At 36.6% G+C, this 17,861-nt stretch overlaps 2 protein-coding genes across 3 annotated transcripts; both read left to right on the forward strand.

Annotated features, from left to right (window-relative positions):
• Positions 1-239: 239 nt before the first annotated feature.
• LOC147477717 (homeobox-leucine zipper protein HDG2-like) lies at positions 240-6,248 on the forward strand. Of its 2 annotated transcripts, none has more exons than XM_086582843.1 (12): positions 240-548; positions 1,829-2,064; positions 2,158-2,275; positions 2,451-2,639; positions 2,749-3,192; positions 3,280-3,381; positions 3,497-3,697; positions 3,809-3,986; positions 4,132-4,403; positions 4,763-4,858; positions 5,084-5,444; positions 5,811-6,248. In XM_086582843.1, exons 2-11 carry the CDS (start codon positions 1,832-1,834, stop codon positions 5,429-5,431), a joined length of 2,181 nt encoding a protein of 726 aa, XP_086438969.1. In that variant the 5' UTR covers positions 240-548; positions 1,829-1,831; the 3' UTR covers positions 5,432-5,444; positions 5,811-6,248. The 2 variants fall into 2 exon arrangements, with proteins under 2 accessions (XP_086438969.1, XP_086438968.1); XM_086582842.1 differs by lacking the exon at positions 240-548 and adding an exon at positions 1,050-1,225.
• A 2,653-nt stretch (positions 6,249-8,901) lies between these two features.
• On the forward strand, positions 8,902-14,398 carry LOC147477718 (THO complex subunit 7A-like). Its single transcript, XM_086582192.1, has 3 exons — positions 8,902-9,088; positions 9,185-9,785; positions 14,117-14,398. Exons 2-3 carry the CDS (start codon positions 9,192-9,194, stop codon positions 14,249-14,251), a joined length of 729 nt encoding a protein of 242 aa, XP_086438318.1. The 5' UTR covers positions 8,902-9,088; positions 9,185-9,191; the 3' UTR covers positions 14,252-14,398.
• Positions 14,399-17,861: the final 3,463 nt, after the last annotated feature.

Below are 17,861 nucleotides of genomic sequence, written 5' to 3' on the forward strand. Positions count from 1 at the left end.
GGTGATAAAATTATACAAGAAATGATTCAAACAACTTAGTTTTTTGGTTCAGTGAGAGTAAAACGGTTGTGTTGTGAAGTTTGGTAGCCGTCATTCGTTTTCACCAAAGAAAAAGCCTTTTGAATTGTGAAAAGAGTTGTGAAAATAACACAAGAGATGCTCTCATTTCTCATTTATCTCTCCATTGCATTAACACCTCTCCCTCTCCATAAATGCTATACACCCTCTCTATACAATCCACATTTAAGCCACACTGCCACATCTTCTCCACCTGTTTCCCTTTCTCCTTCCCTCACTCTTCTTCTCCAAACCTCCCCTTTCTTCTTCCCTTTCTAACTCTCTTTCTCTCTCTAACTTCTTCTCAGTCTCTTCTCTATCTTTTTTTGCTGTTTTTTTCACATACCTACCTCCAAATTTTCATCCTATACCTGTCCAAAACTCAAAACAGTGGTTTTCTGGCTTAAACAAAGCCTGAAAACCAGATCTAACCAGTCTTTCATCTTAGTTATCAATCAGTCTTAGAAGGGTTGCTCAAAACTTCCATAGAAGTAAGTATTACAAGTGGTATTCTCTATCTTATCTTTTTTTCTTCTTGTTTTAGCATTTTTTTTGGTAAGATTAGTGTATCAACAAAAACAACCTGTCCCTCTCTTTCTATAACTCTCTATGTAAGAAGCTTCTTTTAGCAGATAGAGCAAGAAATAGGTAAGAGAGAGAGAGAAAGAGAAGAAGGTGGTAAGGTTATAAGACTAAACAGTTGGATTCTCCGAGATATTCGTAAGCGTTTCATTATGTAGTGACTGATTTTTCTCTTTCTTGTGTCAAAAGGGCATTTCAAATTGTCAACTCTTTTCACTACTATTTTTTCTCTCTTTGCTTTGACACGTGAGAGAACAAATAGGGTTCAGACTTCAAAACCACAGTGCCCCCTTTGAAAAACAAAGTCTTGCTTTGCTTGCTTTTTACTTGTTAAACTCTTATTAGCTTTGTTCAGACAACAACATCAGAGAATCTAACCGGAAAAAAAAAATTACAGTACCCCCACACACCTTTTTCTCTCTCTCCTATCACTATATAAGAAAAAAAAAAAAAAGGGGTAGAGAGAGAAAGACTTTTTAGGGTTTGTGTGGGGGTGAGTGAGTGAGAAATGAATTCAACAAGACATGTGCCTTTTATGATGGGAAGGAATGGGTTTGGTTCATCTTCTGGGTTTGTGTTTGGGCAGGTGATTAGCCCTTCACTCACTCTCCATTCCTTCCTTACATCTCTCTTTTTTCCATCTTCCTTTTTGTCCATCTCTCTAGCTATAATCCTCACTTGATTTCTTCCTTGTTTCCTTTTTTTAGCTTTTAGTCCTATTTTGGTTCCTTGGGTACGTTTTGATCTCACTTCTTTGGCTTGTTTGATCTCTCTAATTACTTCCTTGATCTCTACTTCTTCTAGTTTTTATGATAAGTTTTGAAAGAATCCATGAATTAATGATTTTGTTGATTCATTTATCTTCTTTGGTCTTTTTTCTACTTGTCTTGTTTTCTTTAAAGCTGTTGAAATCAGAATAAAACTGAAATGTATCCGAGAGTATTAAGGTCTTCTAGTGTAGAAGAGACATAGGGAGAATTATTGACCACCATATAAAATCTGATCATTTAAGATATAGTCTAGCATGCCTTATAAATGTTTTAATATTTTGGGTATTCTGTTTCTTTGTACCATTGGATTTGTTCAATGTTTATTATTTATTATTTTTTTCTGTATTTGTTTTTTTGATATTATTCATGACTTGCTTAAGTTTGTACACTAAAATATTTCATATCTTTGGAATCTTAAGGATATGCAGAATATGTTCCAGCGAAATATGTTTGAAGGACATCATAATCCGCTCGATATGATCCAAAACACACCTGAACATGAACTGGCTAAGATCAGAGATGATGATGTGGACAGCAAGTCTGAAAGTGAAAACCTTGAGGGTGTATCCGGAGATGACCAGGATCCCAACCAGCGTCCCAGTAAAAAGAAGCGCTACCATCGCCACACTCAACATCAAATTCAAGAGATGGAGGCGTAAGTGCTCTTCACAATTTACTCACTCATTTTATGCTTCTTTTTCAAGTTGTTGCACACTCATATGATTGTTCTGGCTATTTTTTTCTTCAGTTTTTTCAAGGAATGTCCACATCCTGATGACAAGCAAAGGAAAGAACTCAGCCGAGAATTGGGGCTGGAACCATTACAAGTCAAATTCTGGTTCCAAAACAAGCGCACACAGATGAAGGTAGATAAATTATGCAGATTACATCATGAGCACCAACAACGTTCATTGACATTATTGGCATTTTCTATGATATTGATCCATATGCATGATCTATTGTTATGGAAAATTATCTGTTGTAGCTAATACGTACTACTGCTTATATATTGTAGTCTAACTTGGGATTCTCCTGTGCCAGACTCAGCAAGAACGTCATGAGAATTCGCAATTAAGAGCTGAGAATGAGAAGCTTCGAGCGGAGAACATGAGGTATAAAGAACTACTCACTACTGCTTCCTGTCCCACATGTGGAGGACCAGCTGTTGTTGATGATATAACTTATGATGAGCACAATCTGAGGATGGAAAATGTTCGGCTGAAAGAAGAGGTAGTGAACGAGTATAGGAAGATATGCTTCCTTATTCATTACTTTCAATATTTGGAGGATTTGGTATTTATGTTTTATATAAAATTTGATATGTTTTGTTGGGTTACAGATTGATAGGATAACGGGAATAGCTGCTAAATATACTGGCAAGACTTTTGTGCCATACCCTTTAGCATCTCCTCCAATGGCTCCCAGAAATCTTGATCTTTCTATGGGGAACTTCACAATGCAACCAGGCATAGGAGGTGATTCTTTGTGTGGAAGTGGAGATCTTCTTAGGTCGGTCACTGGACCTACTGAAGCAGATAAGCCATTGATTATTGAGCTTGCAGTTGCAGCCATGGAAGAGTTAATCCGAATGGCACAACTTGGGGAACCCTTATGGGAGCGAGGCCTTGAAGATGGTTTGGAAGCTCTAAACGACGATGAGTATATCCGGTCGTTCCCTCGAGGAATTGGCCCTAGACCCTTTGGCTATAGATCCGAGGCATCTCGAGAAAGTGGTATTGTTATCATGAACCACTTGAGTCTAGTTGAAATCCTTATGGATGTGGTAAATTTCTCCTCATGATGATTTAAGCCTTCGTTATGTGTTTTTTTTAATCTGGACTCACAAAGTCATTCCTCATATGATGATCAGGGTCAGTGGACAACCATGTTTTCCAGCATAGTTTCAAGAGCAATGACACTAGATGTTTTATCGACGGGAGTTGCAGGGAACTACAATGGGGCTCTTCAAGTGGTATTATAACGAATTCTTGACTTTGTTGGGGAACAAACTGATATCTGCAAAAGCAAACCCTAGATGTGTATTAAGATCTTGGTCTGTAAAATGATCCAATATTCTTATTTTTCAGATGACTGCTGAATATCAAGTCCCTACACCACTTGTTCCCACTAGGGAGAGTTTATTTTTGAGATACTGTAAGCAGCACTCTGAGGGAACTTGGGCAGTAGTCGATGTATCCTTGGACCATTTGCGCCCTGGCTCAATAATGAGATGCCGTCGAAGACCATCTGGTTGTCTGATTCAAGAACTGCCAAATGGTTACTCAAAGGTGAATGTGCTTATAACTAATTAATGGTAGTCAGAATGTCAGATCACTCAAATAATAACTTCTATTAAACGGTACCGTAGCTAGTTCTTAAGACGATTTTTAAACTTTCAGGTCATATGGGTTGAGAATGTTGAAGTAATGGAAGATAAACCAATCCACAGTTTATACAAAGACCTTGTACTCTCTTCTATTGCATTTGGGGCGAAACGGTGGGTTGCAACCTTAGACAGACAATGTGAACGCCTTGCAAGTGTTCTCGCTAGCAACATGCCAGCAGGAGATGCTGGAGGTAATGAAGAACTCAAACTCCTAATTAACTAAAAGTATTAAGGGAACCTAGTTGTTGAATTGTCTGTGATTCAATTCATCACCTTCACCCTCAAGCGTGAATGTAAAACGTTTATAACTGATGATGTTTGGTTTTATAATTGCAGTGTTAACTAGTCCTGAAGGTAGGAAGAGCATGTTGAAACTTGCTGAGAGGATGGTAATGAGTTTCTGTGCTGGTGTGAGTGCATCTACTGCTCATGTATGGACTTCTTTGGCTGGATCAGGTGGGGAAGATGTTCGGGTCATGACTAAAAAAAGTGTTGATGATCCCGGAAGACCTTCTGGCATTGTGCTAAGTGCAGCGACTTCATTCTGGCTTCCTGTTCCAACAAAGAAACTTTTTGACTTCCTTCGGGATGAGACTACACGCACGCAGGTAAAAGTATTGAAACATAAGTAACTCTTTCAATGTAGATCACAGGAGCGGTACCATGGGAACAGCTTGTTTTATAAACAATTGGCATATGCATCTTCTGTTGCATGTAGGATCATTATAGACTGTCATCTTTGTAATGAGAACAATTTAGAATTCAGGGAATCTCAAAACAGTTGTGTCAAATGAGGCATTCTGATTACTCTTTTGAGGTTTCAGAAGAGGATTCTTTCAATGAATTAACAGTGATGAATTAAATGTCAAATCAAAGCTAAATATCTTTACTGAAGTTTAAATTTTTTATTTTCATACTCTTGAAAAAGCTGTGTACTGATGATTCATATTTGGCCACTATATAACAGTGGGATATCCTCTCAAATGGAGGCATTGTTCAAGAAATGGCGCATATTGCTAATGGTCGGGATCCTGGTAACACTGTGGCTCTGTTGCGTGTAAATGTAAGTTCAACAGAACGTAGATGTCTACTTAAACTTGTACTTTTCCTTCAGTAAATTGTCTTTTAAAAGGGCACTCAAAGCGCGATACGTACCAGTTAAGAGGAATATGGCCCCCAGCAAAGAACTGGTCATAAGTTAAAATTGTTTATATAGTTTTTCCATTTTGATGCACTACTATTGCTTTTAGTCATGAAGTTAACTTTATATTTGTTGTGGTAAATGTAGTCCGCAAATTCCAGCCAGAGCAACATGTTGATATTACAAGAGAGTAGCATTGATACAACCGCGTCCTTCGTTATATATGCTCCAGTGGATATTTCTGCAATGAACATGGTTCTTAGTGGAGGAGATGCCGATTATGTTGCCCTACTTCCCTCAGGGTTTGCCATACTACCTGATGGACCGACTTTGAACAGAGGAGGTTCAATCCTAACCGTTGGTTTCCAGATCCTAGTTGATTCAGCACCAACAGCAAAGCTCTCACTTGGGTCTGTGGCGACTGTTAACAATCTTATTTCTTGCACTGTGGAAAGGATCAAAAACTCCATCGTGGGGGCCAAACATGAACTGTAGTGATTAAAGATCGGTGAGTAAAAGTTTAATTTTATGAATGAATCTTTTAGGCTTTTTATCTTATATATTATTAAGATACAATGACTACTATTTGATCCCTAGGGAACAGAGTAATCCTTTTCTTCGGATGTTTAGATTTGCTCATTTGCATATTCAAATTCTTTCCAAGGTTTCCTTTGTTACTAGTTCTCTCTTTTATTTTTCTGATATTCTGCAAATTATAAAGTTTAAGCTATTTTTTCCTAACAGCAAATATTGACAAATAAAAGGACAAATGCATCAAATAAACGTCTTGAAATATATCTTCTTCACTCTTAGCTTACTTAGATTTAAAGTCTTAAAGGTTATTGATCACACATTGTATTTCATATTATTGCAGTAAAAATGGAGGAAACAAGCAGATGAAGGAGAGAGGATTTAAAGCTCAATTAGAAAGCAAAACACTAATGGAGGTAGTCAAGAACGCACCTTAATACCTGTGGTGTACTCTAGTACAAGAAAAAGACCTTGGGAGCATTTCACCAGCTTGCAAAGGGTTGTTGGTTCGGGTATTGACTTCCCAACAAAAGCATAACGAAAGACTATTAATCTATATAGCTTAAATACCTTACCTTTTTCTTTTTCCTTGTTCTCTCTACTAGGGTTAGGGATTGTTGTGTTTTTTCTTTAGTGTATGGTTTTCTTTGATTTAGAAGAAGGTAAAAACACCGGCTTCTTAGAGGATCTTTTGGAAGGATATTTTGGTTTTAAAGGGTCTAGCTATCTAGATGGAAGTATGTTTTGGCTTTTGGTCCTACCTTATGAATGATTTTCTTCATGGTCGTTTTTCCAATTTACATTCTATGGACCAGCTAACTAGTATCAAAAGCATGATAAAAACCACATTATGCACCAAGCACAAAAGGGTTTTATCCAATTTTGCAATTCGGTATCTAGTTACCTACTTAAATGAATTTCAATATAGCCAATTTCTTAAGGTCACTATAATTAATTTGGTTTTTTAGTGTGCTATATTAATTGTAGGTCACCTTCATACTTTTTGTCCTATGGAAGATCTATTGATGGAACATTCATATACATTTTGACATAAAAGTCATATAAATTGAATTTGTATTCCTTGTTTTGGTCAATTTATGTTATTAATGGTAAGCATAATCATATCATTTATGACCATATAAACTCTCTTTTCTATTCTCTCTTCTCTCGGTCTATGATTCCTTATATGGGGAAAAGTTCTTATGTTTCTCTTTTCCAAAATTTGCAAATAGCAAGAATTATATACATTGTACACTTCAATGATTTTATAAATGGAAACAATTATGTTACCTTATTTCATGTCAACCTTCTGAATTGAAAAGGGAAAAGAATTCAACATATTATGTTACGTTACCAACCCTCATAAGGCAATCGTAGGAAATTGAGTTGCTCAGTTTCGTACTTTCGTTATATCTGCAAGAATTTTGAGGCAATCGAAATCCAAAATTTTGAGATATACCGGTATTTCGGTCCCATTCCGAAAGTTTGTCCCTTTTGTTCTAATGCGAATTGCGTGGTTTATACGTCAGCTATCACATTCTGTTCCCACATAAATTGACATTTAGGTCGTCTAATGGTCTAGTTATTTAAACTGACGACGAATAATTCACAATATTGAGTAATTCCGAAAGTGTTTATTTTTTTCCGATAATCACTAGAAAAGTGTTTATATCCAAGTATTCAACAATATTTTATTTTTTTGATATTGAAGAATGTATTCCAGTGAGGATTGCATCAGTATTGGATCCTTAATATATATGATGATGATGATTAACAAAAAAAAAATGTAGCCTCTCAATAATTAGGCTGGCAATCTATCAGCATTCAATTATCTGTACAGCTCCCGGCTCTATACCTCTATGGGCAGACTCACTCATTACCAAGTTTAACTTCAATCCTAACTGGGATGAAGTTTTAACTTATAAAGACTTGGCTTACTTGGCTATCAGTCAATAAAATCCAATAAACATGAAATGTTAATGAAGCAGTTCATGATCCAGATTCAAGGCACATATCTTTGTTCCTAATTTTGTGTTGATATAAGGTGTAAATGTAGAGAAAGAAAAAGACTTTTCATTTTACCTTCCTGAGTACCCGGTCAATAATGTTAACCTTGAGACTTGAGCCTCAAGAATCACAAATTGCTCGAGTGTGTCTTACACTTACTGACTTATCGTGTTGACAAAATTGAAATTAAATGTATGACCAACTTTCAGATTTATTTAACACAAGTGTCCAAAACCAATGAGTATAGAAGGTATTTTACCAATGTTAATAGAAACTGCGACTAGCACAAAGGCTTTGTTCTCATATGAGAAGAAAGGGTAATTTTCTGAAAGAAGATGCTTCATGTATAGGTGGCAAACGTCTAAGTAAGGTAAAACTTCAAGTTTGAAGTCATAAGGGGACAGAAATTTTCGTGCAGATAGCTATGGTAATTGTGCAGAGTACAACAATCCAAAAAGTTGAACTTCTGGTGGTGAAGTTGGTTGGTTGATAACTTGATATTGTGATCTGATGTCATAAGGCGTTGACTATGATATCATGTCTACAACTAAATGCCCAAGCCAATAGGACGACTGACCGTGACAGCAGACATAAATTTCTTACAAAAACGTGTCGGGTAGTGTGATCATTGTGATGGAGTCCATAATTTCTTACTCTTTTGAGAATATGGATCACCTAGCCCTTCCAATAGGGTATCATTTTACACGTCCCTTTCTTTCCAATAATTCTAGTATATGGCGCTGTCGCTTAGCTGATTCCAAGTCATTCTTTAATTTCTCCAGCTTTACTCCAGCTGAGAGAGTTTCTTCTAGTGTGGGTGTTTTACGACTTTTCTATGCAATCTAGTCCAAAACTCAAAATGAAAACCTACCAGCCAAATCCGTGGGAACTATAGTTTCCTTTGATGACTGATGAGTGATGACTAAAGTGAAATGGCTGATGATGCGAACTCTGTCTTCAAATATGGTTCCCCCCACTCATGTTCACCCAAATTCAACTAACGAAATAAAATGACTCACATATTTTATTCCGTAAAGCAAATACGTCCAAATAAATTTGGAAATGGTAGCTGTCAATGGGTTTGATAATCCGATAAAATAATCAATCCGAACCAAACCGATAAAAAGTGGTTTGGGTTTTAGTAATTTGGTTTGTTCTTTACCGATTTAAAATCAAACCGAACTGATAAGATATTGGTTTGGTTTTGGGTTTGTCCACAAAACTGATAAGATGACATTTTAGTAATATATTATGATTAATTTTATATATATTTATCAATTGTGTAGCTGAAATTAATTGATTTTATAGTTTTCAGTTCGAATTGGTTCAGTTTCGTTTCGAGTTTTCAATTTTTTTTATTGGTGTGGCTTGGTTTCATGTTCTCAATTTTCTTATATATTCGGTTAGGATTTTTCAGAATCCAACCCAAACGGATTCATTACACAACCTACAATTTGATTGATCAAATATTTCAACCTTGACAACAAACAATGTGGACACTTATTTATAGGCCCATTGAACTACGTATTGGACCTCCAGCCCAAGCACAGGCCGAAAACTCCCCCTCCCCTCTCTTCCAACAGTTGGTACGAAACGAATCGATTTCTCTCCCAGGTACCACACGCTCCTTTTTTACAATTTTTCCCTTTTCGTTAGCACCCACGTCAATCTTATATTGTTAGAAATTTCGTGTTTTTTTATTTACTGTAGTGATAAAATGTTAACGAAAGGAAGGAAGGTTTCAGGTAGAGGAGAACAAGTAGTTCCAAGTTATGCATTTGGTCCACTTGAAGATGATACTATAATTAAACATAGACTATTAACAAGAACAACAACAACTAGAGGTGAACCACCTTTGAAGAAGTTACAAAAGAAGTTTATTTCCTTTGCGTTAGAAGTTGATAAAGACGCGGATAATTACAATGTTTGCGATAAGCTTTACAAGAACTTGTTACAAGAAATGAATACTTTTGAACTGCCCCTTTTGAAGAGTAAGGCTGTTATTGATGCAAATGTTAGAGAGAAGGATAATTTTAATGAGTTACAAGATGGTTTACGGAGGCAGATATTGCAGGCGGAGGGGGATATAGAAGAGTTGAAGCAGCAGTTGGAAGAGAGTAAGATTGAGAGGAAGCATAAAGAAGAGTGTGAGAAGATTAGGAGGTTGGTAAATTTGCAACCGCCGAGGGCAGAGACACAGAAGGTGATTACAGAACTTGAAAAGGAGATTGGGATGTTAGAAGCGGAGAATACTGCTGGTTCGAGGACTTTGGAGCTTCGCAAGAAACAGTTTTCTCTTCTGTTGCATGTGGTAAGTTGTGTTTTACATTTATTAGGTCATATGTTTGTTTATCTTAGCTAGGCTGTTAATCGAGTCTAGTCTATCATGTTTTAGTACGTTTGAGGTGTAGAATTAGTTCATATTCGTTTTGGATAGCCAAGGTAACGAACTTGAGCCAAGCAGTAACCTAACAGAGCTCGTTTACCCGCCATCACCTGGACCATTATTCTTTTATTGTAAAGTTAAATATAAGGATTTGCAATGGATTATGATGTACCGACATATCTTTGGAAATGCCTAGAGTCACACCTGTAATCTTAGTTTTTCACATCATTATATTTTTAAATGGGTTGATTTGTTGTATGCCTGTAGTCTCATTTAGTTTTATTCTTCTCTGGTCTTTGAATTCACATTTTTTGACCGTACATTATAATTATTGTTATTTTTTTCCCCATTTCTGTTAGCCTATCAACCATGACATAGTTTAGTTTATTTAGCAAATTTATTTGTACATATAGAAAATGAGCTTTTGCAAAATTTTGTAAACACATTCAAGCAAACATGTAACACACTTTATGTTTCAAACGTATGGATCTGCAACCTTAGCACTTAGAAAGATGTGGGGGGGATTGTATTGACAGCACGCAGCTTCTACTGTTTTTGGATACTGTCTGTGTGGAGTTTTGTTAGTTATAATCAACCTGATTGGATCATTGAAATTACTAAATGGTGCTCTCGCTCTCTAAACAAGTCTATGTCTGCAGTTGTTAGAAAGTCAAGTTATTCGTGTGATTCACAAGAACTTATTTCTTTTCCCATTTTGGAAAATTTGGAACACAATGGGAAACGTATTGGGAAGTATATTTCCATATATATATATATATATATGGGGAGGGATAGAGCCACTCCCATTAGAACCACTCTATCGACTTACAAATTGAATTAAGACTTAATTTTCTGTGGATATAATCTTCTCACAATGGATATCATGCCCACAAAATTTCATCCTATTTGGATATGTCTAACCTTGCGAAAACTAGTATTCAATTTTGAACGTTTATCTAACGGTCCGGAATTTTCCTATTTCATGATAACATTTGATTAGTTTAGACATATTTGAATGAGCTGAAATTTTGTGGACTTGTTATTCATGGTGGGGAGATTATATCTACAAAATATCAGCCCTTAATTCATTGGTAGGATGAGATATGGCTTTGTACATTTTGGAAGTGGCTCTATCCCTCCTATATATATATATATATATATAATTTATTGTTAACTTTTTTATAACAAGAAACTAAATTTGGGAGCAGTGAGGAATTGCAGATCTGTGGAGGTTTCCCTGGAAATCTTTTCATGTACCTGCTATAGGGATGTCCATGGGAATCTTGGTTGCTTGGAATTTCGATTTTGCGGATATTATAGATAGTGCTTATTCTCTAAGTGTGTCTTAAGCGAGATTGCTTGGTTGGGACAGGGATTTGCGGACCTTGATGAGGTTGACTATGTCGATTAAACTATTTTCTAGTAATATACGGTGTCTTGAAATCATGAGCCATGTAATTGTAACAACAATCCAAAGATTTTATATTACAAGAAACTAAACTGGAGGAGAAGAATTTGGAATTTAGGTTATCACTCACGAATGGGGAGGAGAATTTGGAGTATGGTTCCCTTTGCCATTATGTGGGGACTATGGCTGGAGCGAAACAAAAGACACTTTGAGGGGGCATCTTTGGAGGAGGTCATTATGGTCGTAAAAGGCTATCTATATTATCTAGTCTAAGGAGTATGAGGAGACACAAGATATTCCGTTTGAACATTATGTGTGTAGATGGGAATCTTTCATGTTCTGAGTGGGAGGTGACTTTCATTGTTTTCTTTTAGTTTTTCTTTCTTCGTCGGGTATAGTAGGAGTTGGAGGAGTGTCCCATATGGAAAGATACTTTCTGTTTTTCAGTCTTTCTTTTTGTTTCTTGCACTTGTATGATATCTCATCCTTTGTGTTATTGTTTTCCCATTATTAATACATATCCTGATTTAACCGATCACAAAACAAAAAGGTGGGAGGATATCATTTAGTTCTTGTCGAGCTGGAGGTTTTCGTGATTGCTTTTTATTTTATTTTAGTTCCCTTCCTGTGGGGATGCCGGGGTAATCTTGGTTTCTTGGAATTTCTGTTCTGTGGATGTTATAGGTATCTTACATGGTGCATTCGTTCTATGTAGAATGTGTCTTAAGGGGGTGTTTTGTTTGGTTAGTGACGGGTTTACGGACGAAGGGATGATTAGAGTTGAACTATTTTCTTGGGGAACTAGAAATACGTGGTCTGAGCTTCATTGGTTCCACGAACTAAATGTGGGGAGCAGTGTTACAAAGTATGTGTGCCTATTTGATGATTTGGCCGTAAGTAACTTCCTAATTCATGGGCTGTTGGATGGACCGATGGGCGATGGAGTGTCATATACATGCATGCTTAGATAATAGAAATTTGAGTAGAATCAGTGTATCCCTGGTAACAACTAAGTGGGATGAAAGTTTGTTCAAGCGAGAGAGGTTGCACATCTGGTGTTCTCTGACATTCGTGTCATACCTGTGGACTGTAGTAGGACTAATATGCAATTTTGTCTCGAGTTGATGTGGTTCAAAAAGCACTAACCATGTGCAGCTCATAGAGGAGTGGTGGCCCCCTCCTTCGAGGATCACCTAGCGCCATTTTGGTGGTGTAAAGTTGAAGAGTTGAGGAATAAATTGAAATTTTGAAATTAGGGAGTTTACTTGAGAGAAGAAATTAGGGAGTTTACTTGAGAGAAGGATTGTTGGTGAGTCGAAAATACAGGAAATTCAGGGTGTTGGGTCTAAAGGGAAAAAAAATGATGGCCCTCACTCCAAATCAAGACTAGGGCATCCCTCAAGAATGAACTTCGGGTCCGTATGAGAAATGAAGATTTCTTCTGGAAAGTCTAGCGTTGGATTCTACAAGGAGTTGGAAGACGACACTAGCTTCTCCATTATAATTGAGGATGCAAGAAGTAGAGTAGTATGTACCGGTTGAATGCTAGGTGTACCAAAGTAAGTGATGGTAAAAACTATTTGAGGGAGCATATTGTGTATTCCTCTGAATCCCTCCACTCAGAAGACCCATTGGTGTGTCCAGTGATTAATGATATGGAGATCGACACTATATCCTTGTAGCAAGCTACTTATCATCAGGGCTCAGGGACCTGATGGCTTCCGATGGTATTCGAAAACTTTGACATTCTTCCGCGATGACTTTATGGTGTAGTTCATGAACTCCAGGAACGCGCCTGACTTGATAGAAGGAAGTCAGGAACACTTCAAGGCTTATGACTCGTTTGCCTTAAAAGTTAAAAGAGCATGTATCCTCTCTTATGGAGTTCAGACCATTAGTTTTGTTGATGTACATAAGAGGTGACTATAATGGTTTTAACCACTCAAATAAAAGGGAATTACCATCTACACTTTCATGTTATCAGAGGGCATTTGTAAGTGCCAGACAAATATTTTATGTCCCTCTTCTTGCAAATGAGTGCATAGCTACGAGGCCTAGACTGAAGGAAAATGGGGTGCTTGTAAAGTGTATATAACGAATATGTAAATCCATGTCAGTTGGCATTTGCGTGGCTGTCTGATGAAAAGAATGGGCTTTGGCACAATATTCAGAAGTTGGAACAGAACTGCCATATCTTCAGGCTCTTTTTCCATCTTAGCAGAAATCTCCTATGGGTTATTTCATGACTCAATGGCTTCTGAGACAAGACAATCCTATATCCATTTTCTTGTTCAATATATTCATGGAGGCTTTCAGGTAAATGATATCCAAGGCCGTCAATTTGGGGCAGATAAGTGGCTTTAAACTGTCTCCTAGATGCCCAAAGAGATAGGGATAGAAATATAGCAGATTAGGTATGTTCCAAGCTTCAAGCATGAATTCTGGTAAAGTGGATGTGTGCAGGTGCTCTTAAACAATGAGAATGAATAGAATGGTGGTTTTTTTTGGTGAAAATGAAATGTATATTTCAATGTTCTGAAAAGTTTACTAAGAAACTTATAATCTATATCATGATTTAAGCATCCCTTCAGCCACAAATGGAATTATACAGTGGATATGTATTCACACATGTTTGGAGTTCCCCACACGTTTCCAAGTCGAAATATATTTTGTATGTGTCGATTCCATTTGCCATTTCAGTGTTGTTTTCTGAAGTAGCTTCACTTTCTGGCAACTTTGTGCATGTCTAATACTTTCGCTGTATTGAAAGGATCAGCTACTTCTTATATCTCTTAAGAAAAGGTTAATGACATTCAGTTTTTTCTATTTGCTTGTGACCTCTTTGCAGGTGGATGAGTTGCAAAATACTATAGAGGACGAGCAGAAGAGTCTTGCAGAGGAACTGAGGCTTGCCATGGAAGAGAGAAAAACTGGCTTAGAGGATGGTGTTAGTGGTGGTTCAGAAGCCATGGTTGTTGATTAGTTTGCTTTTTACCTAGTAATACTGTCAGTGGTCTTTTTAGATAAAGGATATGTCGTTCTCTTTTGTTTCTTGAAATGTAATCAATTACTTTGTACCCGCCGAGATTTCCCAGAATCGTTAGAGAAAATTTGGAATACTATTGATCTATGCCTGCTTCTCAATTCTTATTCCGTCCTGCCTCTAAAGCTGGGTAGTAATTAGTAGTTGGGTTAACTAGTATTACCCCTAATAGATGAGCCAATTAGGATTGCCCCCAACTAGACAGGAAATTAGGGTCTCCGCCCTAGTACAAAAAAAAAAAACACACGGTCAACTTGTGTGTACTCAGGGGGGAGACCCTAATTTCTCCATCTAGTTGGGAGAAATCCTAATTGGCTCATGTAGGGTGGTAATACTAGTTAACCCTTAGTAGTTTGGGCAAGAGTTACCATCTCTGATAGGTGTACTCAGCTACAGTATCAATCAGAAACCGAGACAAACATACACAGCTCACACTAACACGAGAAGCTACAGAAAAGAAAAGATACAGAAGGTATACATCTCTATTGAAGGAGTTTGGCCCAAGTTCGACAGTTGAAAGGAGAAGTTATAAAAGTTCAAATATATAGTCTGTAAATTGTTTGATATTCTGCTCGCAAATGTGAAAATTTTTATTCAAAAATTTCATGCAGTAAAGAAACATCGTGAGATTTACGAAATGTTGTGACTTGTGAAAAAAGTTGTTTAAAATGTCCAAGATGCGAAACAATGGTTTGATTTCCCTTGTGGATTTAGCCTCTTCATTGGCAAGGTTTCAATCCCTCACCCTCTCCAATATTTTTAAAACTGAAACATATATTCCTTCCTGGGCAACCGCCATTGGAAGAATTCATTATAATTTCAAATTTATTACTTTTTTCTTCTTACAATTTCAGTAGTTTTGTTACTTGTACTATCCACTCTTACTTTGATCTTTTCCACTATTCCTTCTTCCCAGTTTCACTTTTTATGGTTATACAAAATCGGACACTGGTTTATAGTTTTCGGTGTTAAATTGCAACCCAGATTGTGGTTTGTAGTTTATACACATGAAGTCCTCATTCATTAGTACATTTTTTTTAATTTGAACTTACACATGAATTAAATTAAATTGTGAAAGAATGGATTGCTCGATTGAACAAACGAGAGAACAAGCCCGTGAAAGATACAGTAGATTCTGGATTTAAAGTCGTTGTTTCCATTGTCACTACATTAATATCTCATTGATTTTAAGTCGATTCTGAGCAATTTTTCTCTTATTGATGCAAGCGTACATAAGCGGTTTTATGTCTTGGCCATGGACTCTGGCAATACCTATCAGAACATGTAAGTTCTCTTTTTATTCATAATCATTGTATTCCATCTTTCCCATGTCAGAGTTCTCCTATTATTTTTTTTCAATTGCATCAGTAGACAAGGTTACTCATTCCAGGCCATTTTTTCCATTATTGGGGATATTGTGTCTGTTATATGTCTGTTTCTTTTCCCTGCATTTTTATATATACTTTTCACCAAGTCAGTACTTTGCTTAGAAACACTTTGAGGCATTGGAATGTTTCTCTTGAGTTTTGATGAGGAATATTATGTAATTTAATAGGTCAAATATAGACGTTCACAATCACATACATGTAAACAAGAATGATGCTTTTAAATTAATTAATTGCGCAATCATCTATGTGTGGAACTTGAAATTATGGAAGCCTTTGTTTATCTGCTCTCAGTTGATGTAGCAGACCTGAGTATGGAAGTATGAATAATTGTCTGGATCATTGTTGTTTGGTTATTAAAGCCCCTAAGTGTGTATAATGCTGATAAAAGTTTACAGCTTTAGTTGGACCCGATTACTAACCGATCAATTGCATACAACTATTAATGTGAATTTTTTTTAACCAAAAGGTACTTCACTACTCTGCTTCCAGTTTGATTGTATGGTTCTCTTCGTAGAGGAAATATGTCTGACCAAGCTAATGTTATGTGGCAGAGTGAATTAACATCAGGCATCCACTCAACTCCTCAATCATCATTGTTGGTGATTGAGTGGTACTATTTAAGCATGAAAGCAAAACTCATCAGCTTTTTTAGGGTATCTAACGTTTAAGTCGGTACTTCCATGCTTCATTTTCTTAGTGTAGAATCTTGGTTTTTGGTGATAACATGGTGACATTTCTGCTTTTTACTGTGAGCATAATGTAATGTTACAACTTAGAAACCTACAACTTACAATTGAAAAGATTTTTTTGGCCTTTTATTTATAATATATGTTAGTTCATCTTCCTCTTTTGTATTCATTTTAAATACTTGATATCGTATATACATATATCTGTCATACATGATACATGACGACACTAACGACCGTGTTCTCTGGCTGAATGTCGCTCTCTCTCACTCTTAAACGTTTCTCCCTGTTAATTATGACCACAAGACATGGGTTATCTGTGCATTGCCACTCTGAAGTTTGAACAGATTCCAAAAGACTCATCTATCTTGAATTAGTTATTTTCATATATATCTATATTCCCTAGCCAGTAAAAAAGAGTCTTAACTGTGACTCTCTGTGCATCATTTTTTTTTTTTTAACATCTGATTTTTTTTTTCAATTACAACGTATCTCTTTGCAACAACAAATTTATTGCACAGTCTGTCTTTATATGTACTTAAAGATTACTTCGTTTTGTAGGCGCATCGTGCGTGCAATTTTGCTAGTTTTTAGAATAAGATCATCCTACCATGTTTTGCTTACAGGTGCATGTGCTTGAATGGCGAGAAGATGTTTCTTTATTACTATTTGCTTCAAATAACATTTTTGTAGTGAGAATATTTCTTAGAAGTGTTTTCCCATTAATCACATACCCTAAGATTTATATTTAATATCTTCAGAGGGTCATAGTCTTATGGACCTGATCGTTGTGTGGGTATGTTTTTAGTCTCTTTATGAGCTTGATTCGTGTATTGTTCATTGATACATGTGGTATGAGTTAGTTGCATTGGTTACAAGCAGATGGGCATCAGGTGTCTCTGATCATTTGATTGGCTGGTCAACTTATTGACCCTTGAAAACTTTTATGTGACCACTCTAGTCAGGAAGTTTCTATTGTTTCCTAAGCCCTGAAGAGTTTGTTTTAAAAATTTGTAAATGGCGGAATATCAAAACTGTTAGTATCTCTGCTCCCGGACTTGAGAGATGCGTTATCGATGATTAAAACTGCCATGCTGGTTGTGAAGTCATGGTTTACGCAGAGAGTCTGACATCCTTAGACTTGTGAAGCAAAATGGGTAATGAGTACAATTATCTCTATATAAATCATGCCCTCCCTACAGTCTCTGTTCGCCTTTGTCGTTCCACGCACTGAGATTGGACACTGCGTGAGTAATGTTTTTATAGCGATCAGTAATGTAAGGGATCTAACATTTCCTTCATTTCTTATCGTTTCTATTCACTCGTTGGTTTTTCTTAGATTTCTTAGGTTCCTCTGTTGCTGTTGTCATCTGTAAAGGGACGTATTTTCTGATATACTTTTATAAAAACTTGTGGCTATGGTTTAGCTGATTCTGTAGCTCTGAAGCAATTTGATTTGGTGTTTCAAGGTTATCT

The sequence above is a fragment of the Coptis chinensis genome, chromosome 9, assembly GCF_015680905.1.
Source record: "Coptis chinensis isolate HL-2020 chromosome 9, ASM1568090v1, whole genome shotgun sequence".
NCBI classification, from domain to species: Eukaryota; Viridiplantae; Streptophyta; class Magnoliopsida; order Ranunculales; family Ranunculaceae; genus Coptis; species Coptis chinensis.